Source organism: Oryza sativa, chromosome 10 (genome assembly GCF_034140825.1).
Source record: "Oryza sativa Japonica Group chromosome 10, ASM3414082v1".
In the NCBI taxonomy this organism is placed as follows: domain Eukaryota; kingdom Viridiplantae; phylum Streptophyta; class Magnoliopsida; order Poales; family Poaceae; genus Oryza; species Oryza sativa.
The window spans coordinates 18,920,970-18,946,233 of NC_089044.1; the positions used below are offsets into that span (position 1 = coordinate 18,920,970).

The 25,264-nt window shown below is 42.7% G+C and overlaps 3 protein-coding genes across 4 annotated transcripts; all 3 read left to right on the forward strand.

The window, feature by feature from the left end:
• Positions 1-559: 559 nt before the first annotated feature.
• Positions 560-4,280, forward strand: LOC107279021 (uncharacterized). Of its 2 annotated transcripts, none has more exons than XM_015757948.3 (5): positions 560-876; positions 1,008-1,962; positions 2,074-3,626; positions 3,712-3,849; positions 3,921-4,280. In XM_015757948.3, the coding sequence occupies exons 2-5, from the start codon at positions 1,201-1,203 to the stop codon at positions 4,042-4,044; spliced, it is 2,577 nt and encodes an 858-aa protein (XP_015613434.1). In that variant the 5' UTR covers positions 560-876; positions 1,008-1,200; the 3' UTR covers positions 4,045-4,280. The 2 variants fall into 2 exon arrangements, with proteins under 2 accessions (XP_015613434.1, XP_066160711.1); XM_066304614.1 differs by having other exon boundaries at positions 3,953-4,280.
• A 1,135-nt stretch (positions 4,281-5,415) lies between these two features.
• On the forward strand, positions 5,416-9,850 carry LOC4348931 (cysteine-rich receptor-like protein kinase 2). Its single transcript, XM_015758223.3, has 7 exons — positions 5,416-6,050; positions 6,851-6,976; positions 7,746-7,873; positions 8,012-8,225; positions 8,482-8,713; positions 8,783-8,933; positions 9,295-9,850. Exons 1-7 carry the CDS (start codon positions 5,543-5,545, stop codon positions 9,604-9,606), a joined length of 1,671 nt encoding a protein of 556 aa, XP_015613709.2. The 5' UTR covers positions 5,416-5,542; the 3' UTR covers positions 9,607-9,850.
• A 7,766-nt stretch (positions 9,851-17,616) lies between these two features.
• LOC4348932 (cytokinin dehydrogenase 3-like) lies at positions 17,617-21,973 on the forward strand. Its single transcript, NM_001423067.1, has 5 exons — positions 17,617-18,629; positions 18,812-18,939; positions 19,065-19,325; positions 19,405-19,667; positions 21,293-21,973. The coding sequence occupies exons 1-5, from the start codon at positions 18,056-18,058 to the stop codon at positions 21,648-21,650; spliced, it is 1,584 nt and encodes a 527-aa protein (NP_001409996.1). The 5' UTR covers positions 17,617-18,055; the 3' UTR covers positions 21,651-21,973.
• Positions 21,974-25,264: the final 3,291 nt, after the last annotated feature.

Sequence of the window (25,264 nt, forward strand, 5' to 3'; positions counted from 1 at the left end):
CCCACCATGTCAACCTCCCATTATTTATACCTCCTCGAATCAATCGCGTCTCCTTCCACTGCACACTTCCTCCTTCCTCGCTTCGCAATCCGGCCAAAAACCCAAAATCCATCCCCATCACTGCACCCTCCCACGCGCGCCGCTCACCGCGCCGACTTCTCGTGTTCCACTCCACTCCACCCGCCGGCGGCCGTCACCGCGGCGGCGATGCGCCGAATGGGTCGCCTCCTGCCCGCGCCGGCTATGGTAGTGGTGGTGGTGCTGCTGCTTGTGGTGGTGGTTGCCTCCCTGTGGGTTCCGGTCGAGATTTTTCAGTATATGCCATCCAATTCGCACCGTTTTCAGGATATGCCACTCAATTCGCGTGACTTTCAGAATATGCCATTGGAAGCACGAATTCCTTCATTCCATGCCATTTTTCTCTATTTTCCCAAATTTCTCAGATTTCTAATACTTTCCTTCATCTTTCTCACCTGACCGGACGGATTTACCCATGGGCCCATCTGTCAGGAGAGTAGAGAGATAGCCTCCTCCTCTCAGGGAACAGATCGATCTATCGCAACAAAAAAAAAGGGAAACATATCGATCCCCTTCCTCCTTCCTCCCGGCCGACAGACGCAACGCCGCTACGAGCCGCCGCCCCGACCGCGCCCCACCCCCGCGCCTCGCTGGCAGCTCCGTCCCCCGCTCTGCGCCGTGCAACCGCGCCTCGCCGGCGGCTTCACCCCCGCCCCGCGGCATGCCACCACGCCCAGCAATGGAAACCCTAAATATCTAGGGTTTGAAGGAGGAGATGGAGAGGGGGGAGACAGCGGCTCGAGAAGAGGGCGTGCCGTAGGCGACGGCCTCATTGCTACGTAATGAGCTTTCTTCGGGGTAAGATCATGCTCCCCTGCTATCTATTATTGCAGAATCGAGGTGCAAGCTAAAGAGCGTGTAGGTCAGCAACGATTAAGCGGGCAAACTAATGATTTACTTCTCTCGTTTTTGTTGTTACTATTCGATAGGATTGATCCCGATGCAGTGTTTAGGGTGTGCGTTCAGTTTGGTCAATTTACAGCTAAACTTGATGATGGAACTTGTGTTCATGTGCCACGAAAGTGCTTGGAATGGGTTGTGGACTATCAGCAATGCACTTTGGAGAGCTTGGAGAAGGACCTTGTAGCAAGGGTAACATGGGGCAAGTGCCAACAGGTTGTGATGAGTGGATATGACATGACCACGGGTGAGGAAACACCGTTTAAGGACAATATGGATGTAGTGCATGCATTGTTTGTTAGGAAAAGTGATAAAAAGTTGTTTCTGTATGCTGATGTGGAGGACAAGCATGATCAGTTGGTTACTAATTCATCCGTTTCAGAGGTAAATGAGTTATTTATGGATGAGGTTGTGACAGCTAGACATGGTGATGAATCAAACAATCTGCCTGACATTGATTGGGATGGATTGGAAATAGCTCAAATTCCACAAGAGCAAGTTCATCACCAAGTCATTGATTGGGATGGATTGGAGATAGCTCCAATTCTAGAAGCTGATGTAGGTTCTTTAGTGCCTTTGATGGGGGAAGATGACATGTATGCATTCGTTGGACTTAGAGCTGAGGATGAGAGAGCTGAACAAGCTAGGCTACAAGCTGAAAACCAAAGGGATTCTGCTCCTAATCCAGCTGCAGATGTTGCCCAAGGGGACTTAAACCTTAACGAGGCAGAGATAGATGTTAATGATGTGGTTCCTAGTGAAGCTGGAGTTTTCTATGATAGGGATGATCCTCCAATGGAAGTTGGAAGCTTATATATAAGTATGGTTGAGTTTAGGTCAGCTGTGAGGCAACATGCTATAAAGGGGCAATTTGAGTTAGGGACAGAGAAGACTGACACAGAGAGGTTTCGGGGCTATTGCACAGCTGAGGGATGCCCATGGGCTATTGTGGCAAGGTTACAGCCTGACGGAAAATCTATGAAGGTACTAACAACTAACTTAGCATGGCTATGTTACATATTCAATATTTTGTTTCTTAGTGATAATTATAAAATAATACATTTTGATCATTCATTGTGTTCTTTTGTGTTGTAGGTTACTTTGAACAGATTTCCCCATCATTGTACATCAACCGTGAGAGTTAAAACCAAGATGGCATCCTACAAGTGGGTAGCAGAGAAGGCCATTCCCTTTCTAAAGAAGGACCCAAATATGGGTGCAACAAAGCTACAAGATGAGTTGCAAACCACACACAAAGTCACAGTGGGATACTCAACAGTTTATGCAGGTATGCAAAAGGCTATAGAGCAAATATTTGGGACGTGGGAAGAGAGCTTTGCATTTTTGTTTAACTTTAAGGCTGAGATTGAGTTGAAAATGCCGGGAAGTGTTGTGGAGATAGATGTACAGGAAGATGGTGATGGGATTTATTTTCACAGATTCTTTTGTTCATTCAAACCTTGCATTGATGGTTTCATAATGGGTTGCCGACCTTACTTGAGTATAGACTCCACGGCACTTAATGGAAAATGGAATGGTCAACTAGCTTCTGCAACATCTATAGATGGACACAACTGGATGTTTCCAGTTGCATTTGGATTCTTTCAGAGTGAGACCACTGACAACTGGACTTGGTTTATGCAACAACTTAATAAGGCAGTAGGCAATCTTCCAACCTTAGCTATAAGCTCAGATGCTTGTAAGGGGCTAGAGAATGCTGTGAAGAATGTTTTTCAAAGGGCAGAACATAGAGAATGCTTTTGGCACTTGATGCAGAATTTCATAAAGAAGTTTCAAGGTCCAGTGTTCGGGAACATGTACCCTGCAGCTAGGTCTTATATGCCAGAAAGATTTGATCATTACATGAATAAAATTTATGAGGCAAATTCAGATGTGAAGCCATACTTAGAAACCTATCACAAATTGCTTTGGATGAGAAGCAAGTTCTCAGAAGAGATAAAATGTGACTTCATCACCAACAATTTAGCAGAGTCATGGAACAAATGGATTAAAGATATGAAACATCTTCCAATTGTTGAGCTTGCAGATGGTATTAGGTCAAAGACAATGAATCTATTGGCTAGGAGGAGGAAGATAGGTGAGAAATTGGATGGTGTGATGCTACCTATTGTGGTTCGTCAACTCAATGCAATGACTAGAGAACTGGGCCACTTGAAGGTAGTTCAAGGTGATAGAGACCAAGCTGAGGTGACTGAGATCACTGCTGAACATGAGATTATTAGACATGCTGTCAATCTGGTAAACCATACATGCACCTGTAGAGAGTGGCAAGTTTCTGGTAAACCATGCCCACATGCTTTAGCTCTCATAATATCATATAGAAACCCTAACATGGCTGATTATTTAGATCCTTGCTATTCGGTAGAAAGGTATAAGCTTGCATATGCAGGAGTTATTTTACCACTTCCAGATAAGTCCCAATGGCCAAAAGTGAATATTGGTTTTAAGTTGTTGCCACCTCTTACTAAGAGGGAAGTTGGGAGGCAAAGGAAGAACCGAATAGTCGGGTGCCTTGATAAGGGCAAGGCTAGGAGCAAAGGCAAGTGGCAGGTTCAATGTAAGAGATGTCTTGCCATGGGCCATAGGTCGACGTCACCAAAATGTCCTTTGAATGGAACGAAGAAAAAGTAAGTGTATAAATTGTCATTTGTTTTAGTTCTAGCATATTTATTTGTTTCAGATCTAGCAAATTTATTTGTTTTACTTTTGCAGGCCGAGTCGGGCCAAAAAAGGGAGACTACTTAGTGAAGCAAATTGTGCAGCAAGTACTAGCATAGAAGGCACACCCAAAAGACAGAAGGTAGGCCCAAATGGTTCAACTAATACTAGTCCAGGGCCTATAACAAGAAGGTAGGCAAACCCTTTTTCTTGTTTCTGCACTTGATTCAAAAAATGTTTTACTAAAACCTAATTTTTTTAAGTCAATCGGCATTGACAACAACTGGTGGAGAAGGACCAATGAGGCAGATGACAACTCCTCCAAGGCCCACTAGAGCTGCAAAGAAGATCACTCCAAAAAAAGGGCTAAAAACGAGTGCTCCTTGATTATATATTCTCAAATATGGGAACTATTAGATTATGGATGCTTTTGTATGTGAACCACATGACTGTGCAAGTTGTGGCTTTTATTTTGTAATCTGAACTTCTATGCCTGGATTATGTATTTTGGATGGCATTCTCAGACTTGCTTACTTAGAGGTGCTTGCCTTGGATATTGTTTTACTTGCTATATATCATGCCAAAATATGGTTATATGTTGTTCAAATTGGAAATTCTGGGTATATGCTGTCAGAATTTTGTGTATATGTTGTCAAAATTTTGAGTATGTTGCTGTCAAAAATTACATATACAAATTTTCGGTGTATGCTGTCAAAATTGCACAGATTTTAGGTATGTACTGTCCAAAATTTTGTTCTCACATGGCTCAGGTAAACAACTGCAACTTGAAAATATGCTTCAATCTCTGATTGAAAAAACTTCTGTAAATCACGATTGGGAAGATTGACCATTCTCTGCGCATGTTGTGAAAATTGTCTGCACATGCTGTCCAAATTCTCAGATTGCACATACAAAGTGATATTTCATCGAAATTGTAAATGCCAATTAACAAACATGCTACGAGTTGAACCATCAAAATTGTCTCAGTTTGCAACTTTCCATACAAACAATGTGTTGATACAACTAGCTGAACCATCCTACTAGCAAACATGCACTCCTGGAAATTTTCTGATTACAATCAACTTCCAAACAGTACAAAGTATAAAGTTTTTGGTAAAGCAAATTGTTTGCAGCGCTGGAGTCGACGGCTCGACGCGGTCTGGTCAAAGACTTCAGGAGACCGACGGGAGGCGGGGGAGCCGACCGGCGCAGGCGATCTTCGCGGCGAGGGCGTCGCTCGGGGCGGGGCACGGTGGCGCGACCTGAGGCAGGGGACGGTGCTGCCGGCGATGCGCGGACAGAGCAGCGAGGTGCGGGGGCGGGGCGCATACTGGGCGGCGGGGGGCTGAGCTGCGAGCGGCGAGCTGCGAGCGGCGAGCGGCGAGCGGCGTCGCCTCTCCGTCTCTCGGTCGGCCGAGAGGATGAAGGGGATCGATCTGCTTTCCTGGGAGGAGGAGGCTATCTCTTTACTCTCCTGACAGGTGGGCCCATGGGTAAATCCGTCCGATCAGGTGAGAAAGATGAAGGAAAATATTAGAAATCTGAGAAATTTAGGAAAATAGAGAAAAATGGCATGGAATGAAGGAATTCGTGCTTCCAATGGCATATTCTGAAAGTCACGCGAATTGAGTGGCATATCCTGAAAACGGTGTGAATTGGATGGCATATACTGAAAAATCTCGTTCCGGTCGCCGCCGCTGACCCGCAGGCCACGCTGCTCAACCTGGGGTGCAGCCAGTACAACGCGACCCCGACTGCCGCCTTCCTCGCCGCCCTCAACTCCACCTTCGGCGAACTCCGCGCCAACCTCTCATCTGGTGGTGGTGGTGAGGGGGGTGGGTTCGCCACGGCCGCGGAGCCGCGCGCCGCCGCGCCGGCGTTCGCGATGGCGCAGTGCCGCCCCTACGTCACGCGCGGGGACTGCGTCGCGTGCTTCGACGCCGCGGCCACGCTCCTCCGCGCCGCCTGCGGCGCTGCCAACGGCGGGCGCGCCATTCTCGACGGCTGCGTCGTGAGGTACGAGAGCGCGGCCTTCTTCGACCAGGCCACGCTCCCCGGGAACACGCAGGTGTGCAACGGCTCCGCTGTCGCCGGCGGCGGGTTCGCGGACGCGGCGCGGGGGCTGGTCGGTGACCTCGTGGCTGCCGTGCCTCGCGCCCTGGGGCTCGCCGCGGCGGCCGCGGGCGCCGGCGTGTACGCCGCGGCGCAGTGTGTGGTGACGGTCGGGGAGGGTGGCTGCGCGCAGTGCCTGGAGGTGGCCGTGAGGAACATCGACGGGTGCCCGCCCAATTCCGACGGCCGCGCCGTCGACGCCGGCTGCTTCATGAGGTACTCCGATAAGCCGTTCTTCCCCGCGAATGCGACCGTAGACCTGGCGCCATACTTGCGATCTGGTGAGTTCACTTAAGTTACGTATCATTTCTTCATGGTTTGCACGAATTGTTTAACCTAAAGGCTTCATGAAGTGCGTGGAGAAGTTTTTTCTAATGTGCTTTATACTAGGCGCCTAGGCCCATGCGTTTGCAATCGCGTACATATTTGTTATTCAGTTTGAACATACAAGCTGTATAATTTATTGACACGTTACAAAATAATTCTCTGCTCATTCTTAAAATCCGGTATTCTGCTTCAACGTTCATTAGCCTGATATTAGCAATTTAGCAAAGATGTTCTGGTAGTCTATTTTTTAATGTTTAGCAGACAACTTCTCAACAACAATGAGATTTTCATTTTTGCAAGGATATTTCAATCAAGTGAAGACAACTTCTCAACAACAATGAGATTTTCTTTTTTGCAAGGATGTTTCAATCAAGTGAAAGCTTATGTCTAAGAACCATGTGTCATATTGATGGATGGATTAGACAAGGAGATTTGGGTTGTGGGTCTGTAAAATAAGTCCTACTACATGGTAAAATAGTTCTGCAATGCTGTAGAAAATAGATGTGTGCTGTTTTTTATTTTTTGTGCCGTGGTCCATTTTTTATACATTTCAGGAAAATCTTCTGCTGTCAGGAATTTAAATTTTAAAAGCAGTTTATTTTCAGGGAGTGGTCTTGGTTGAGGTCAGTTTAATGTAGAATTTCACCTGGGGAGCAATGTATTACACAAAGTTTACCAAAGCATAGTCAATAAAATATTATGCCTCATGTTCAAAGCTCTTCAGTTCAGAGCTCTTCCTGAATGATCTTTGCAGGGAAATCAGATCGGAAAGGAGCCATCATAGGAGGAATTTTAGGAGGTGTGGCCTTCCTGTTCCTTCTTGGTCTATTAGCTTTCTTGTGGACCTGGCGGTCTAGGAAGCTGTTGAAGCCTCGTAGAGGTAAACAACTATATTTGTGAAGTATACCACCTTCTTGGACTTAAACTTTATGTTCATGTCTAATTCTTCAACATGTTCTTAGCAGCATGGTCAAAGATCAGGTAGGCGTGTCATCTAAACTAATTTGATGCATTTCATGAACTTGTGAAATTAATCTACTTTAGGAAGTTGAGGTCATAGTCATACACGAAGGATATTGGCCATGTTTTTCCCCCTCTCAACACATGCTTTCAGGATCTCAATGTTGAAGGCCTTTAATTCTTGATATGTTTTTGTGGCATGTGAAGTCAACTTCTATATTTACCAATACCAATATCGTTAGGTGCATTTAGATCGGACACACACAAAATGGTATGTTTAATTTTGTCTTGAAAAAGTACTTGCATAATATTAATTATCATGATTTCTGAATATGTCGATGTCCTGAAAAATCAGAAGTTATTTGCTGTTTTGGAGAATTTGTCAATGTCCAAAAAATCACTTGTTTGTTACCCGAAGGAGCAATCATTTCAAAATAAGGGCAAAAATTGATCAACTGGTGTAGGGAGAAGTTGTGTTTGTGTACATCATGTTCCCCAATGTATTGGAATCAAGCAAAGATCCATCTACATTTGTTTTGCATTTGCAAATTTAATCAATTCCACATGTTAAATAACTAACAAAAAAAGTTACCATGACCAAGTTTTGCAAACTACATTTTTCCATAGAGGGTTAATTGGAAAGAAAAGGAACCACGATCTTGTTTCTGTCTCTGACTGTTTTTCTTTAGGAGATATACTTGGAGCAACAGAACTGCAGGGTCCAACAAGTTTTTACTATCAAGATCTGAAGGTTGCAACCAATAATTTCTGTGAGGAAAGCAAACTTGGAGAAGGGGGTTTTGGAGATGTATTTAAGGTATTGCAATCTTCAACTGTTGAATCATCTGTACAGATTTTCATACAAGATGCAACTATAAATAGAACAAGAACATCTGATCATCAGTATTGATTTGTTTGACTGTACTAAATGCCAAAATAAATCCATTTGTGACAGGGTTTGCTGAAAAATGGAAAAACTGTAGCTGTAAAACGGTTGACAGTGATGGAAACTAGCAGGGCCAAAGCAGATTTTGAAAGTGAAGTGAAGTTGATTAGCAATGTTCATCATCGGAATCTTGTCAGGCTTCTTGGTTGCTCTAGCAAGGGCTCGGAATGCCTGCTTGTTTATGAATACATGGCAAATGGAAGCCTCGACAAGTTCCTCTTCGGTATGCTTCTCAGTTCTTTCTTCTTTATGTTGTTTAAATTTTCTGTGCATTTGTTGGATATATGGATGATATTTTTGGTGCACTTGATATTTCCATTTGACTTCACACTTCTATTACTAGACACTCCTATTGTTATATGTAGTTTAAGAGGGGAATTGCTTTGCTAAAGATCAAGTTCAGACTGCAGTTAATTAGCTTAAGATGATAGTGCTGACCTACGTTCTCTTTTGACAATGGCCTTGTTTTATCTTAACAGGTGATAAACGTGGTACGCTTAATTGGAAGCAACGATTTAACATCATCGTTGGCATGGCTCGTGGCCTTGGATATCTTCATCAAGAATTTCATGTCTGCATCATACACCGTGACATTAAATCTAGCAATGTTCTTCTTGATGATGAGTTTCAGCCAAAGATTGCTGATTTCGGTTTAGCAAGGCTCCTACCTGATGATCATAGTCATCTCAGCACTAAATTTGCAGGAACATTGTAAGTTCGAAGATGAAAATATTGCTTTAGGGGCATATATCGTGTTTCTAATTATATTCACTTAAGCAGGGGTTACACAGCTCCTGAATATGCCATCCATGGGCAACTCTCTGAGAAGGTTGACACATACAGCTTTGGTGTTGTCGTTTTGGAAATAATAAGTGGCAGGAAGCTCAATGATGCAAGGCTGGATCCTGATAGCCAGTACCTACTTGAATGGGTATCCGTTGTTCTAAAAACTTTCTTTCTCGTGTATGCATACCACAGTTTGCTTGCATATTTTCTCATACAACCTTACATGTCTTTTACTTGTGCTTATGGTTATATTCCTACGCATTGCTAACTTGGTGACATGAATGCATTTGCTATTCTTTTACTATAATAAGTATCAGGTTTGATAAAGTTATTCCCAAGCAAAATTGGTCCATGTTAAGATCAGGACTAAACAATTTGAATTGTTCATTTTCAGTTTGAAGAAAATGCCTCTTGTAGTGACTGTATTGAGATTTTGTTATGTGCCTACCCATACTGCATTTTCCTACATGGCGGCTTGATTTTGATCATGCCTGCTTGTTGTACAGGCCTGGAAGCTTTATGAAAACAACAACTTGATTGAATTGGTGGATAAATCATTAGACCCAAAAGAATATAATCCTGAAGAGGTGAAAAAAATAATACAGATAGCCCTTCTCTGCACTCAATCAGCTGTTGCTTCACGTCCAACGATGTCAGAGGTAGTTGTGTTGTTGCTGACCAAAAATTCTTCAGAGTTCCAGCCCACTAGGCCTACTTTTATTGATGCAATAAGTAGAGTACGAGGTGAAACATCCTCCTCCAGTTCATCTTCTGCATCCAAGGCCACTATTTCGATAACACAGTATTCAGCCAGGTAAAAAAAAGTTGTATATGATGTGCTTCTCTTTTTTTTTGTAACTTCTATATTTGTATCTGTATCTTTGTTTTATGCAGCAACAAGTGGATGTTTACTTGTGAGCATAAACAAAAACAGTGTAAATCATCTGAAATCTCTCTCTCTCTCTCTCTCTCTCTCTCTCTCTCTCTCTCTCTCTCTCTCTCTCTCTCTCTCTCTCTCTCTCGTCCATGTAACTATGAGTCCCATAGCATTTGTCCTTGTAACTGTTCTCAGACAAATCACTGCACTCCTTGTATGCTCGGATCATATTTGAGTGAAAATTTGAAAACTTGCCTTGATATTTATGTCATCCTAGTTCGTATTCACCTGATTCTAAACAGGAAACATATTCAACTATAGGTTTTGATGATTGAAAATTACATGTTCAAGAATTGAGGCCGCCGCTGAACATAAACCATTCCTCTATCGCATACTGTTATACTGTTATGTATTTCTGTGGATTAATTCATTTTTTCTTCCCTTGCCTTAGTGTGTGCCACATAAACTGGCTTTACTAGACAACAAACAGACAGTAATGAGATGGCAGCATCCAAGTTGATGCACACCAGTATAATTGTTATATCATATTATTGGTTGATGGAGACAATTCATCAACTGTAATTGTTCCCACATTGTTTCTTGATGTAGACAGATCACCTGCCATCATACTAAACCCCTTTCCGTTTTATCAGTAAATAGTTCCACCATGGGGCTCTTGTTTTATATATATATATATATATATATATATATATATATATATATATATATATATATATATATATATATATATATATATATATATATATATATATATATATATATATATCCCGCTGACAATTATAGAGAAAAGGTGATAGTGACTACCATGACCATTGACCGTTTGCTCTCTATTTTGTTTATCGTACTAGGTTGTTGAGGTGAATTGACCTATCTATGGTTAAATTTAGGCTTGTTCAGACCAATGAGTTTCAGATTTGACAGTGCTTTCTTGCCTGCCATGGACACTCTATCACAATTATGTTCAGTATTTGAATCTGGAAAGCAGCCTTCTGTAGTATACTTGTATAAGCTATTTTCTGTGATGTATTGACGAAGTTCATACTGTTAATGGTTTTTTATGACGCATATTTTGTATTTTCTGAGATGAAATTTTCCAGAATTTTCAGCATCAGAAAATGTATATAAATAAGAATGAGAGCATATATCATGTTCTTTTTTTTTAATTAGGAGCCTAGTGAAACAATTGCTTATTAATAGAGAGTAGTAAGAATGTAGTAGTATAACATGAATACAGAACTTGCCAAACATCAGATATATGATGTATAAATTCCAAAAAACTGGTATCACTCCAAGTGATTACTATTGCTGTCCCAACCTAAAGATGTATAGTGTAATATTGGTGAAGTTATTGTTTTTTGGGGACATGTGGGTTATGTGGTCTTAAAAGAGATGTAACATTTATTTAAATTTATGTGTTTTCACATGAGGATTGCAAAATTTAAGCTCATGTTTTACAGTTGCTTTGACAAAAACAAAAGTTCCGTACAATAAGAATCCTATTTTTTATGTTTTTTTCCAGAATATATGAACAGCATTCACCTTGGAAGGAACCCTTTAGTTGTTCAGTATCCATGTCTCTGCCAGATATGTGAAAGTATTCTAATAACTTTGCAGCTTCGACAAATTGTCTTTTGTTTTTTTTATCTATATATTTTGTCTTTCTATGTTTAGATATGTAGTTTGAAGGACAAATACAAAACCTTTATACTTACACAGGATTATGGGGAGTCCAGCTTGGATTGTCAAAATAAAGAAATAGACACCACAAGGAACCTTTAATTTTTTAGGTACAATATTACACAATAGGTTTGCAAATGTAGTATGTATCCGCAACTGTCTTAGTAATTTTTTGTCTTGGTTATGATACTGTTTGTGATTACAGTTGGTTATAGAGGGAGCTTAACAACAAACCTGTATGATGTAATTAATTTGGTAGCGAACCTCATGACAAGATTGCATAGTCATGGTCTGTTCTTATGTCTGTTTCGTATGATATTCCTGACTTCTTAGAAGTTAGAACTTATAAGTATCCTCATGCATGAATGTGGTGTGTAAACTAAATGCGTGGAAAGGCAAACTGAAATTTTGTAGGTAAACTCTTTAGGTTATATACAGATTGTAGGAGAAAAGGAACAGAAATCCAACAGGCATGTTTTGCTAAATTTGTCCTTTATCTCTCTTCTTTTGTTGCATTAGCACCTGCCTGCCTGTTCCACATATTTAGGCCAAAGCTTTGCTTTGCACTAAATCTATGTTTACTCTGTTAATGACAAAGTGCTGCAAAGTACAAACCTATGAATTTGCACGAAACCTGTAAAGTTCGTATTGTGGTAGGTGGAAATTTTCTTAGCAACAACTTTGGCATCTGTTCCAGGAAAACATTCATGAAATGTTTTTTTTTTTGCAAGAAGTATAGTAAGATTATTTCCACTGGTATTATTGATTTTTTTTCATTTGTTCCAAGATGGCTATGACTTAATTTTTCCCAGTCTTATTGGGCTCACCATCCAAACCTAGCCAAGTGGGCCAAGTTGGGTGAAATGCATCTTCTGATCTTACCTGCTAAGTCTCATGAGGAATCTGCAAAAGCGCTTGTTGCAGGAAGGTGTTAATATCCTTTAGTACAATAACTTGAAATATCTGGGCTAATGGAATTCACAGTTGAGTCCATTTCAACCTGAATGAATGGTGCAAGATAAGCATGTCTCTTATATAGTTTCTATATAAAAGACCTTATGTAGTATGTCTATCCATTTTTCAATAGCTTATTGTTTCATTTACACAGCATTATTGGCAGCAAGTGAACTGGTAATCTAGGAAGGTCCGCATAAATTTCATCATTCAGGACTACCACCATTCACCATAGTGATGAATCAACTAGAATTTTGAAGTATGCATAAGAATCAGCAATTGGTAAAATTAGGAACCACAATAATAGGTGCTGCTGATGCGGTGCTGATTTCTGGGGCCTATTAGATTGTGATCATGTGGCTGTTTCATTCAATTACATTGTGATCTCACCGACCAAATTGCTTTTGCCGTCTCTAATAAATCTTTACTGACTTTTTTTGTCTTTTTGTTCTAACGTTCTGTATGAAGATAAAATTTCTATATCAGATTGCAGCAACTCGATAGAAGTGCTTATGCATGAAGATGAATGATTTGCACCGTGATGTTGAAATTACATTACTTAAAACTGTGTTATACTAGGACAGGATTTGAGCTGCCTTCTCTTTTATTGGAAAAATATGACTTGTGGGGTACATGCAGGGTGCAGAGATGATGGAATCCAAGCAGGGACAAAGGGGCATATCGTATTTGTTTCTGTTCAAGATCCATTCTTATCTCACATATAGATCTGACAGTTTCTGGCAATGCAGATTCTCTACATGTGTTTCTGATTATCTCATCCTCATGTAGCACAGGAAGAATTTTACATTCAAGTGATCAATAATTTGAGGTCACGAAACTGGGGCCTGGGGGCAATGAGTCATGCTGATGGAGCTTGGCTGAGCTGATCGTTGGATCATCTATTATCTGGAACATATGGAGGTAATCTGGCACAGTTATTGAAGCTTATGGAAATTACTGTCGTAATTAAAGCTAATCCATTCATCTAATAGTTCATCTCTTTTTATAGTTTAAATTTTATGTTGCTTCCAGCCCGCTACACCACACATGCTGATATTTTAGCCCACTTGACGTCAATTCTGGTGCCCAATATTTGCATTCTAAAATATTCTTGCATGCAATGGAGATAATAGCATACTTTTGTCTGGTTCTTCTAAAAGAAAAGAAGAGCACCCCTGCATCCTGTATTTTAGGAGCCAACTAATTCTCTTGGCATTATTTTGTCTAGAATGTCATATGAAAAATGGATAGAACCTTCATGCAAGAAAAAAAAGCCTAATATCCGTGTTAAGCATGGAAATGACAGGTTTGCCAACATAAAATACTCAGACAAGTACAATGACAAATATACATATTGCAAGATGTAGAACACAAATGTTTAGACATCAATCACTGGTGCTACAAAAACAAACTATGCATTACCTTGCATGCGTTATTTATTATTTTTTGTATTAGATAATAACCAATTTATGTTCCTTACTTCCTTGTGAGACAAAGTGTCTTTATTTTACCCTCATAATTTCAGGCTGTGCTTAAAACAATTAAAAAACAGCTGTTTTTATGTCCACCAGAAGACAGGCATTGTCTTTCTTCTGTCCTTGTACTTGGTGTGCTTTAAAATAGGGAGGAAATAAGTACTTAACAATTGGTGTGTTGTTCACACCTGCAAGTGTAAGCAAATATTATGCAGCATACGTGCTTGAGAACAACATGTGTCTTGTCATCCGTTTAATTATCACAACTAGGAGATGAATATTCTAGGGTGCATTATTAAGGGTGGCTCATGCAGACTAGGAAAGATTGTCCTTTCAGTTTAGGGGGCGATGATCAAATGCAAATAATCTAATAAGAAATCAGCACAAAAGAAACAGGGGTTTATCTTGATTGGTAAAGGGTGGCTCATTTCCTATCAGAGTCGTTAAAGCCTGGCCAAATTGGATTTATGAGAAATGTCCTAAAGTGAAAAGGAGATAAGTGGCAACATGGGCAATGGCCTAATATGAGACAACAACTAATTTAAACAAATAAAAATCAAAAGATAATAGTGGGACATGACCATCTGATGAAGTATATGACAGCTTCTAATTGTTTAATCATGCAAGTGGTGAACATGTCATCAAAGAAGCATGAGTGCATGACCATTTGGAAAATACGGCATGTCTATATATGTTGATCCTCTTTGCTTCCTTCCCCTCTCCACCCGTACATGGTGTGCTTGCATGGGAAAAGGTTCTGCCTCTATTATTTATGTGTTTCAGACTACGTATTTAGGGTACTTACGTGAAATAAAGGGAACTTGTTTTTGCCAGATTTTCTGATATGATATAACAGATGTGCAGTGTAGGTGTGTGACCCTGCAAATGTTTTTAGTGAATGCAATCACCGGTGCCACAAACCTTTTCAGACTGAGCTGATTCTGAGACTTTCATGCTGATCAAGTGCAGTCATCACAAGAAAAGGCACCTTTATATTATGTCCCCTTTGTCTTCCTATTACTGAATAGTTCTGTAGTGGTCCCATTATCTTATATATCATTAAAATTGGGACATCTATTCCCACTTTTCTGTGACATCATTGGCATATCTTTGCCAGGGAATTTTCTTCCTTCGTGCGCCAAGGAAATAAGTCTCTCTCTGTGAAATTCATGCTGCTGACAGGGATATCATTCTGCAGTTGGAAAGAACCGCAGGTATTAGACTGTTTCACACTGCTTCATAGACGCTTGCATCTGTTTTATACCATCACATACATATCCCCTTGTTTCCATGCATACTTTATTTGCATCCTACTGTTCTGCTCTAAAAAGCTTATTTTATCTTCTATAAATTATTAACTGGTAGAACTGAATAATCTGTCTTGAGGAATTATTCCTTATGCATTATAATAGGAAATCTTTGATCTGCCATCTCCTGGACAATCAATAGCTTTGTCCATTAGCACCACCAAATTCCATTGGTGTATTCTCTTCAGTGGCGCACAGTCACACTGCATGCACACTATGGAAGGGGAGAAAAGGCAATGCAATGCTCTCTGTTGGCATGAAAACTTGAGCTGTAGTAGTAGGTCAGGACCACCATTGTACTCTACCAGCCATATGTAAGATGATGCGCCCGGCGAGTGTCCTGAGGCTATAAAGCCCGAATCTCCTTGGGCCCAACCACACCATGGCTTTTCATCCTCCCAATACCAAGTAGTTCCAAAAACTAAAGGGGGGGACTCAGTGGAAAGGGTGTGCCTGCTCTTTTCCATACAGATTTGTGTTCATCAATGGCGTAGGGGATCTCATGAGGTCATTGGGCTCTTTGCAAGTGGGGAGGAAAAGGGAGATCTAGGAACGACTTAGTGGCCCACCTTTTTTTCTCTTCCTTTTTTCCCACAAGGACGAGCTCATGGATTGGAGAAGGAAAGCGATTCTGCATTTGGGTCTCAAATCTTGGGGAAGATCATGTAGTGTACTCTCCACTCAATCGGCAATGAGGCATTTTGTTATTGCGTGATGGCACCCTGACCCTGATGATCATGCATAGGCCAAAGATATCAGACGTGAGAGACCTGGTCTATATGTATGTGGTCACTAGGATAGGATGCTAACAGCCTTGTGCGGTTTTTCTTTTCTTCAAGCTTTCGGTTTATCGTCACACCTCTAGATATTTGCAGGTTACACAGTTACAGCACTAATTTTGGACGGCTTGGCTTTGCTTAGTTAGTGGCTGGTTTGCAAGTTTTAAGGTATATTTGCAATATGCGATGGCAATGAAATTATTCTCAAGCGCTTGATAGACAATACTAGGGTACACATCAACATCAAGCTCATGCCGTATCTTATTTTACTTGGAAACTTTGGAATGGAGATATGATTATTAAGTATATGTTCCTTAGTTGTTTAAGCTCTTCTTAGCTTGGGATTTCTAAAGGAAAAATATTGTGCTGCTTGGAGCAGTTGCACAAAATATTGACTATAGGTTTATGTCTTCTATAATGATTTCAGTATGTGCTGATGTATTCAGGTAGGCAATGTAATGTTACTCTTCATTGTAAAAGTTCAGTGGGATATTGGACGTAATCTCCACTGATACTTGGTCTGTTCTTTTAAAAGACTTTTCTTTCATCCATGGCAAACATTTCAGCTATTTGATACTGTTGTACGATTCTATTCTTGACATTGGTAATGACCCAACTAGATTATATTCCCTTGGCAGCAGATTGCTTCCGAATGAAGACAAGATAACATATTGTAAGGTTCTCTTTTTTCTTGCAAACTGCAGTTGCAACGCAATTCCTAAACATAACAAAAAGCCTGAGAATTAATATCGTAAGTGCGGAAATGTCAACTGCTTTCTATCAAAAGAAAAGTAGCTATAGGGATAAGAAAAACTAATCATATATATAATAGCAACATGCTTCTTTCCAATGCACGTTGGCAGAGAATGAAAAAGTAGATAAACAATTTCCTGGATGAGTCAGCTAAGTTTTGCCGCATCATCAAATTCATAAGGTAGAGAAACCTTCTTTCTTTTTTGTTGAAGATCTGGAACTCAAACTTTGTTTTGTCATTAGGTTATGGTGGTGTTACTTGACGATGAGTGGACTTCTTTTTATATCAGAGAAATGCAACAACCTTCTAACTTCACCAAGACAAGTAAGCATATTTGTCTTCAGTTCTATATTTATATATATCTAATCTCCTTCATGAAACAAATGGAGTAGGTTTTCTGCGCTTGCTGTTAAGTTGTATCCAGCCACACAATCCGTGGGCATCCTCCTTGGCATGGGTGGTGGCCAATCTTCTTCAGTGAGCCTGGGACCCTGTGAACAGTATTACACAACAGTAACCCTGCAAAAGATTTGGGTATCTAAGAGCTGAGGCCCAACTGGTGATCGGTGGTCAAGGGCAACAGGAGGAGCCATGGAGATTGGCTCTCCTTAAAAGACTGGTGGATGTGGATCAGAACAGCCCGGGAGAAGCAAAAGGTAAAGGTTAATCCGGATTTCCTTGTGAGCTCAATAATCTGAGTATGATCGTCTTCTCCATTGGCTGTTTGAATGTATTCAACACATGCTTGGTATAGAGAGTTGAGAGGGAGAGAGAAGGTGAGATCGAGCTGATGAAAATAAAATCACATGGACCTCTTTTTGGTACAGTCTTCGGAAGCAGGAGAGAGTGTGTGCAGTGTGATCTTATATTGTCTTTGCTCCTTTCCTTTGGCAGGAGAGCCTTGCTTGCAGGCATGCACTTGCCCAGTTGTCCTCTTCCTCTGTCCTCATTTATATTGTGCGGGTTTGTTTCAGCTGTTTTCCCTTCAGAGAGAGAGAGAGAGAGAGAGAGCTAGTGCTCCTAGGAGGGGGGGGGGGGAGGGGTTGAAGATCACATGGTGACCTTTTTTTGGGTATGTGACAGCTTCTTCCTTTAGTCTTTTAGTGCTTCCTTTTATCTCCTCTTCCTCATGAAACCCCTTTCAAAACCTCATAGCCTCATCAGCTGATCACTGAGTGCCTTCTCCTTCTCCTCCTCCTTTAAGAACCCTCTTCCCTGCCCATCCTTTTCTTCATCCCCTCAACTTTGCCTAAAAGGCAAGAACAAAGCCATATGATTCTCTGATCCCTTCTTCCAAGCTGCATCCCAACACAACACATTGTGGTGACACAGCAAACATAATATACACACATCCTCTTCTTCTTCTACCACCCTCCATATTCCTGCAAGAAACAACTGGAGGAAGAATCACTACTCCAACACCATGGAGGTTGCCATGGTCTGCACAAGAGTTAACCTGCTCATCCTCATCCTTTCTCTCTGCTCCCCATACAAGTTTATACAGAGCCCCATGGACTTTGGCCCTTTGAACCTCCTTCCCACCACCACCACTGCATCCAGTGACTTTGGTAGAATCCTCTTCCACTCCCCATCTGCAGTTCTAAAGCCCCAAGCTCCAAGGGATATATCCCTGCTTCTCAGCTTCCTCTCTGCCTCACCTCTTGGCAAGGTGACGGTGGCAGCCAGGGGAGCAGGTCACTCCATCCATGGACAGGCACAGGCCCTTGATGGCATTGTAGTGGAGATGAGCTCCTTGCCTTCTGAGATTGAATTCTACAGAAGAGGAGAAGGAGATGTTTCTTATGCTGATGTGGGTGGTGGAATCATGTGGATTGAGCTTCTGGAGCAGAGCTTGAAGCTTGGGCTGGCTCCAAGGTCTTGGACTGATTACCTCTATCTCACCATTGGTGGAACCTTGTCCAATGCTGGCATCAGTGGGCAGACATTCAAGCATGGACCTCAGATTAGCAATGTTCTACAGCTGGAAGTAGTCACAGGTGAGAGATGCATAATGAAACATTAAAAAATATTGATAAGGTCTTATATTTGCCCCTCTCTCTCTCTCTCTCTCTCTCTCTCTCTCTCTCTCTCTCTCTCTCTCTCTTTCTCTCAACGTCTTTCTTGCCCAACGTCTTTTAACTGATGGGCAGTAGATTTTCTGTTCCTCTTTGCTTGACAGGCAGGGGTGAGATTGTGACCTGTTCACCCACCAAGGATGCAGAGCTATTCAATGCTGTTCTTGGAGGCCTTGGGCAGTTCGGCATCATTACTAGGGCAAGGATCCTGCTGCAGGAAGCTCCACAGAAAGTATGCAGCTTTAGAACTGTCCTTTGCATATTAGTATATTATTATATGATCTTAACCATTATTTCTGCATGTCATGTTTCTGACACGCATATATATAATTAAACAAATCTGGAATTTCATTTTAGGTGAAGTGGGTTAGAGCCTTCTATGATGATTTCGCCACCTTCACCAAAGACCAGGAGTTGCTGGTGTCAATGCCGGTTTTGGTGGACTATGTGGAAGGTTTCATCGTGTTGAATGAGCAATCCCTTCACAGCTCCTCCATTGCCTTCCCTACAAATGTTGACTTCAACCCAGATTTTGGCACCAAGAACAACCCTAAGATCTACTACTGCATAGAGTTTGCTGTCCACGATTACCAGAACAAGAACATCAATGTGGAACAGGTAAGCTCCAAAATTTACTCTGCTTTTTGTGAACTTATCAAGTCATGGTAATGATCAAACAAGTCTTCATCTATTTCAGGTCGTGGAAGTCATCTCAAGGCAGATGAGCCACATAGCATCCCACTTGTATAGCGTGGAGGTGTCCTACTTTGATTTTCTCAACAGGGTTAGGATGGAGGAGATGAGCCTTAGGAACAGTGGGCTCTGGGAGGTGCACCATCCATGGTTGAACATGTTCGTGCCAAGCGCTGGGATTAGTGACTTCAGGGACCTGCTCATGGACAGCATCTCACCGGATAACTTCGAGGGCCTCATCCTCATCTACCCACTCCTCAGACACAAGTAAGCAGTACTGCCCACTAATGCTAAATAGGCTTCACATTATGATATGCCAACATGAGGGCACAGCAATGCGTGGAAGCATTATTTGTGAGAAAAAGGTTATCTATTGGTTATTTAATTGATCTCTCTTTCATGATCAGCAACATTAGCTGCCAAGCAGTCCTAGTAGGACAAGTACTTGTCTGCATTATCCAACGTGGTGCCCCTTTGTGTTATAGTATTAGTCCCTTTTGGCATTAATATGTTGGTCCATTTTTTTTCAATTTTACAACTGCCCAGTGTAGAAGATATTTACATGCCTGATTAGGTTAATATTTCAGTGTGGGGCGTCTTTTTGCTCTTCTTTGGAAACATATGTTGCTCTTTTCATAGCATTTATGATTTGAGTGTGTTCTCATCGATTCTGTAAATGTTAATGTCATCTATTTATGATTTGGTAGCATCCAGCTATTTATGATATCAGGAAGAGAGCCTTTCTTTTTAATAAATGATGTTTGATTTATCCTTCTGCCTAGTCCCACTTAGGTTCTAAAGCCCTAGTATCATTACTTCATCAGTATTCTCTTGTTGGTCCCGCTTAGGTCTGTTCTTGTGGTAAGAAGTAAAGCTTCTGCTTTTCACATATTAAGAGGGCTGGGGCCTGAGGGGGATCCATTCTTGCCTAGGCTTTCAGCGCGGCAGATAAGTTTCAGGCTTGCTTCATCCAAACGTTGGACACAAGAATGGGAATATGCGATAAGTTAGGCAGTTAGTTTGTCTAATGCTGTGGCAGCTTATTTTTGTTGGAAAGTTACATGTTTGCATAAAATAATTTTTTGGTCGAAAGTCCACACCTACATGGCTACAGCGACTTTATTTGTAGACTGTTGCTTGATTACGAATTGTATCATGTTTTATGGGTCCCTCAAAATAGAATGCCAGTTATCATCAGCATATTATGATTCAACTGAAGCAATAGCTTAATCAGTGGCATCCTACTTTTCAGAGTAGTTTGGTCACCTTTGTTCAGTAGCAACAGTGAATATAGAAACAGAAGTTGCTTGATCTCTCTTACATTTTAGTTTTTTGACTTCAATGAAAAGCATACCGATACTTTGGCTTGTTTGTGCTTAGATAAATATGCTTATTCCAGCCCATGATAAATAATTATCTAGGTCAAATGGAACTAATGTTGACTATCGGCAAACTATTTGTTGTGATGTTGACAAGGCACAAATTCTGTGCGGTGTTAAAAATCAAACAAGTTTTATGATCTCATTGACCTCAGATGAAAGAATTTGTAATGTGATCCTCCTTCCAAGAAGTTTATACAAGTTTATCTGCAAGGGGGGTTTAAAACTACTCTTGGTGGCAGGCAGAGTCAGCTCTAATCTTGTTGAACCAATGAACCTTAACAAAAGATTCATGTTCACTGTACTGAAATAATTTAACAGCACCAATGTGGACTTCACTCCCCCAAACACTAAAACAAACCTCTCTTGAGTCAGAATACACTGAACTAGTACTGAATGTCAGCTATATTATCTTGTACTGCTCATTTTTTTTTCATTTCTAATAATTCTGATACTCTGTTAGATGCTGGGATATCATCTAATTGTTGCACTATTTATGCCTCTCACTGACAGGTGGGACACCAACACGTCGGTCGTGTTACCGGACTCCGGGTCGACGGACCAGGTGATGTACGCGGTGGGCATCCTCCGGTCGGCGAACCCCGACGACGGGTGCTCCCACCACTGCCTCCAGGAGCTCCTCCTCCGCCACCGCCGCCTCGCCGGCGCCGCCGCGTCGGGCCTCGGCGCGAAGCAGTACCTCGCCCACCACCCGACCCCGGCCGGCTGGCGCCGCCACTTCGGCCGGCGGTGGGAGCGGTTCGCCGATCGCAAGGCCCGGTTCGACCCGAGGTGCATCCTCGGGCCAGGCCAGGGTATATTCCCCAGGGACAGCAGCAGCAGCAATGGCGCATTTGCAAGCTATAGCTGACACGAGAAAGTGCAGTGTAGTGCTGTGCTGTGCCGTGCCGTGCCGTGCCGTGACAGCTGGTGGTACAATAAGAGGGGGACATAGGATAGGCAGGCGAGGCTAGGAGGGAGATCTTGTTCTTTCTTTTCGATAGCTTTCTTTTCTGCTTCGATTTGAGGCCGGCATCGTTTTGGTTGGTTGATGTGGTTGGGCGGGGGTTGATTTTGAACGGATCCTCGGTGGTGGTGATCACCATCATCACTGGGAATTTTGGAACTTTGTACAGGCTGAGGAAGCAAGAACAGCTCTAGGGCGAAAGGATAGTGATAGCGATTCTATTTCGATCTGGATTCCATGCTCGATCTTTGGCGCCATTAGTATTAATTGTTGTTGCCATTGTTCTCACTCCACGCCATTAGTATCAGTGACGCCATTAGTATTGCTTTGCACTTAGCTCGTTTGATTTGTTCGCACAAACCGACGCCACTTTAGTTAACCAACTTTTACTTTTGTTGGGCTAGTGCAGATTGTAGTGTTGCGACCCCTTTCGTAAGTACTCTGTTTTTTCTCTAATGCCGCCGCACTTATGTGTCAAGCAGTTTGTTTGCCAAAAAAAGATGTGGTCATGTGGAAGTGTAAAGACAGTGGAGTGCCACACTTCTGAATCGTGTACGGACTTTTTTCGCAGTGGAACCGTTTTCTGTTTTCCCTTTTTTTTTCCCCTTTTCTACCACCAAACAGCGTTAAGATGCGAGCTGTTGTGGTTTTGTGCATGATACGTCGATTGATTTTGATGTTTCATCGGTACGACTCCATAAGTGGCATGTTAGTATCTTGTACTGTATCCACAAACACACCACTAGCTGATATGAAAAGCCAGCTATTACATTCATACGAGAAATGAACGGTAAAGAGACGTAGGCTAGAACAATCCACCAGCCAGCAGCTAATAAAAATCGCCTAGTGGTGCAGGCAACATCAAGGGACGATCAACACGTAGCAGCAACACAGTTACATCCACACCACAAGACGATTACATTTTTCTCCTCCCCACCAAAGCCGATACCGAAACCAAATCCTAACCTTTCTAGTCACCTAGCCTTTTATTACCCAATCCTCCCCCTATCAAACGCCTTTTCGCCGATTAATTATCACAAAACACGTTGTCTAGCTTAAGCTAATCCCTCCCCCCTCTCTGATTAGCCTTTTCGGGCTATGTTAGATTTGCATGGATTTCGAAAGTGGTGCGAGATCCATAAAGCCAAAGAGGCAAAAAAAAAAAAAAAGTTGCTAGCCAGCTACTACAGCTACAGCTGCTGCTGCTGCGGCCACTGTTCTCGGAATAAGAAATGGACAAGGGGGAGCAGAGAGTACAAGGCTCGAAAGCGGCAGCATGGAAGACAATGGGGATGCCCTTGAGATTTGAGGTCGTACCTTGGAAGATCTTTTGTTTTGGTTTCTTGCCAAAAATTTATTCTCTGCCTCGGTGTGAGAGGGAGAAAGGGCTCTCAGGACCAGCCATCGCCTGTGGTGGGTGGATTTTGTGCGCCACAGTGCGGGTGCGACAGCCATGGCTGGCAGGTTTCCTCCAAATGCTGTAGAGTGATTAGTACTGAAGCTTGTTTATTTGGATTCAAATAGAAAAGATATGAAGATCAGGACATAATGTATGTGTCCAGTGCACTCCGTCTTGCTAGTGGCAATGTAGAAATATGATATGTTTGGCGTTTATCTATGACGTGAATAATTCGTTATACAAATGGCCATGCTTCTAACCATTTGTGAGCAGATTTTTGAAGGAGATTAGAGTGGTCCCAATATTGGTGATAGGTTTTGTATAGAGGTGACGTTTATTTCAAATAAATTAAGTTGATATAATTATCTACCTTTGTGTTTTTATTTGTCGCTTGGAACATTGACACAGTCTTTGATACACATGTTTTATCATTGTGTTTGTACCAAATTCTTACATCATTTAATGAATTAAGGTTTTGAGATTTGACTTGAGGTATTCTTATAGTAATTTTTCGAGGATACGCAGAAGAGTTATGTATCTTTATATGAAGACTTTGAAAGAAGCAAAGTATTACAAGATTATAGCCTTAGAAGGCTATACTCAGAAAAAGAAGAAAAACACATCATATCACGTGCCCACACCACTAACATACCGTAAGAAAACACAACCATGACCAAGACCCTCAAAAATAACGTTTCCTAGAAGGTTACGACATTAAAAACACTGCCATCGCTCATCCCAAAAGGATAAGGTTTTCACCTAGAATATGATCCCATTAAAAATGGGGAGAGAGGCACCTTGACAACGCCCTCAAGAGGGTTGCAGTGCCCAAAGGCATCACCGCTGCCGGCCCAGGATTTGGCTTACCTGTAACCTGCATGCACCCCTCTCTGTTGCTACCTCACCACCCACCAACCTTGCCAACACACGACCGCCACAACACTGACGCCCCGCTGCCGGCTAGCCTCCATATGATCGATCTGATGCCGGCGCAACCATGATGACCCAATGCTACACGCCGGCACGACCATGACCACGACTAAACCTGCGACCAACCATTGTTGCACTACAATGGTTAGTTAGCCTTCCTCGCATGCCATCACCTCCATCTCCTCACCAAGGAAGGGAGGAGAGGTGACTATACCACCGCCCACTACTACATGTCGGCAACCACGGCCTTCCTCTCCTGCTGCCGTCTTCACCGTCTCACCATGGAGCTCCTTATGACTGATAAACCAGCCAAGAAGGGTAGGAGCTCCAAGGAGATGAGAAGGTATCGGGCATAGAGGGCGATCCGCCGTCGTCGCTGCCCACGATGACGGTGCTATACGGCCGAGTTTGAGCTCAGGGCCCCAAATTCGGCGGCTACTCCATCGGACAATGCCTGCTATGTCGCTACACGGGCCGGCGCGTAACCAAACTTCGCCGTCATCATGCATGCCGGAGCTATGGTCGAGTTGTCCACAGCACATGCTAGCGCTCTGCCTGGCAACCCCTTTGTATCTCCATGCACCCAGGGAGAAGACCCCAACGCCACCATTGTGGTCTAAGCCTTTCGTTGCCGCCAGCCATCGTGGCTTTCCACTGTTGTTGCTTGCGTCAACCTTCTTGCCACTAGCCGCCATGGCGTCCACTGCCGCCAATTGCGAGGGACTCCCCATTAGTGCCCACGTGGGCCTCCCCCTGCCGACGCCCCACCGCGCGACAACTCTAGCGAGATCCGACGTGGAGATGTCGGATCCATCCACAGGGCTGGGGCGCGGGATCCGGCTACAAGGACATTGGATCCGGATCTGGCCGCCGGCGCACCGCTTCCTCCTTAAGTTTGGATGCCTTGGCCACCGTCCAACTCGTCTGAGGGGGGCCATGTAGCCGTCTTCACTATCGCCACTCTAGCCCGCGACACTACTCCTCGTTGGATCTAGCCAAGGAAGGCCTAGATTTGGGGCGGCAGCACCACGGTCTCCTTGGGTCGCCACGGCTCCCATATCTCATGTGACGCCCTTGTGAGAGAAGAGGGACTCCCGTGATTACGTGTTTTTTTATCGTCGGCTGCATTGCACTGAGAAGGAGCAACACTATACCAGGGGATCAAAACTCGAAAATGAAAATGTTGGAT

Coding starts and splice junctions, on each gene's coding strand:
- LOC107279021 (XM_015757948.3), top strand. CDS start 1,201: ATGAGTGGATATGACATGACCACGGGTGAGGAAACACCGTTTAAGGAC. Junction 3,627..3,711: donor TTGAATGGAACGAAGAAAAA/GTAAGTGTATAA, acceptor TTACTTTTGCAG/GCCGAGTCGGGCCAAAAAAG. Junction 3,850..3,920: donor CCAGGGCCTATAACAAGAAG/GTAGGCAAACCC, acceptor AATTTTTTTAAG/TCAATCGGCATTGACAACAA.
- LOC4348931 (XM_015758223.3), top strand. CDS start 5,543: ATGGCGCAGTGCCGCCCCTACGTCACGCGCGGGGACTGCGTCGCGTGC. Junction 6,977..7,745: donor GCTGTTGAAGCCTCGTAGAG/GTAAACAACTAT, acceptor GTTTTTCTTTAG/GAGATATACTTGGAGCAACA. Junction 8,714..8,782: donor ACTAAATTTGCAGGAACATT/GTAAGTTCGAAG, acceptor TCACTTAAGCAG/GGGTTACACAGCTCCTGAAT.
- LOC4348932 (NM_001423067.1), top strand. CDS start 18,056: ATGGAGGTTGCCATGGTCTGCACAAGAGTTAACCTGCTCATCCTCATC. Junction 18,630..18,811: donor ACAGCTGGAAGTAGTCACAG/GTGAGAGATGCA, acceptor TTTGCTTGACAG/GCAGGGGTGAGATTGTGACC. Junction 18,940..19,064: donor TGCAGGAAGCTCCACAGAAA/GTATGCAGCTTT, acceptor ATTTCATTTTAG/GTGAAGTGGGTTAGAGCCTT.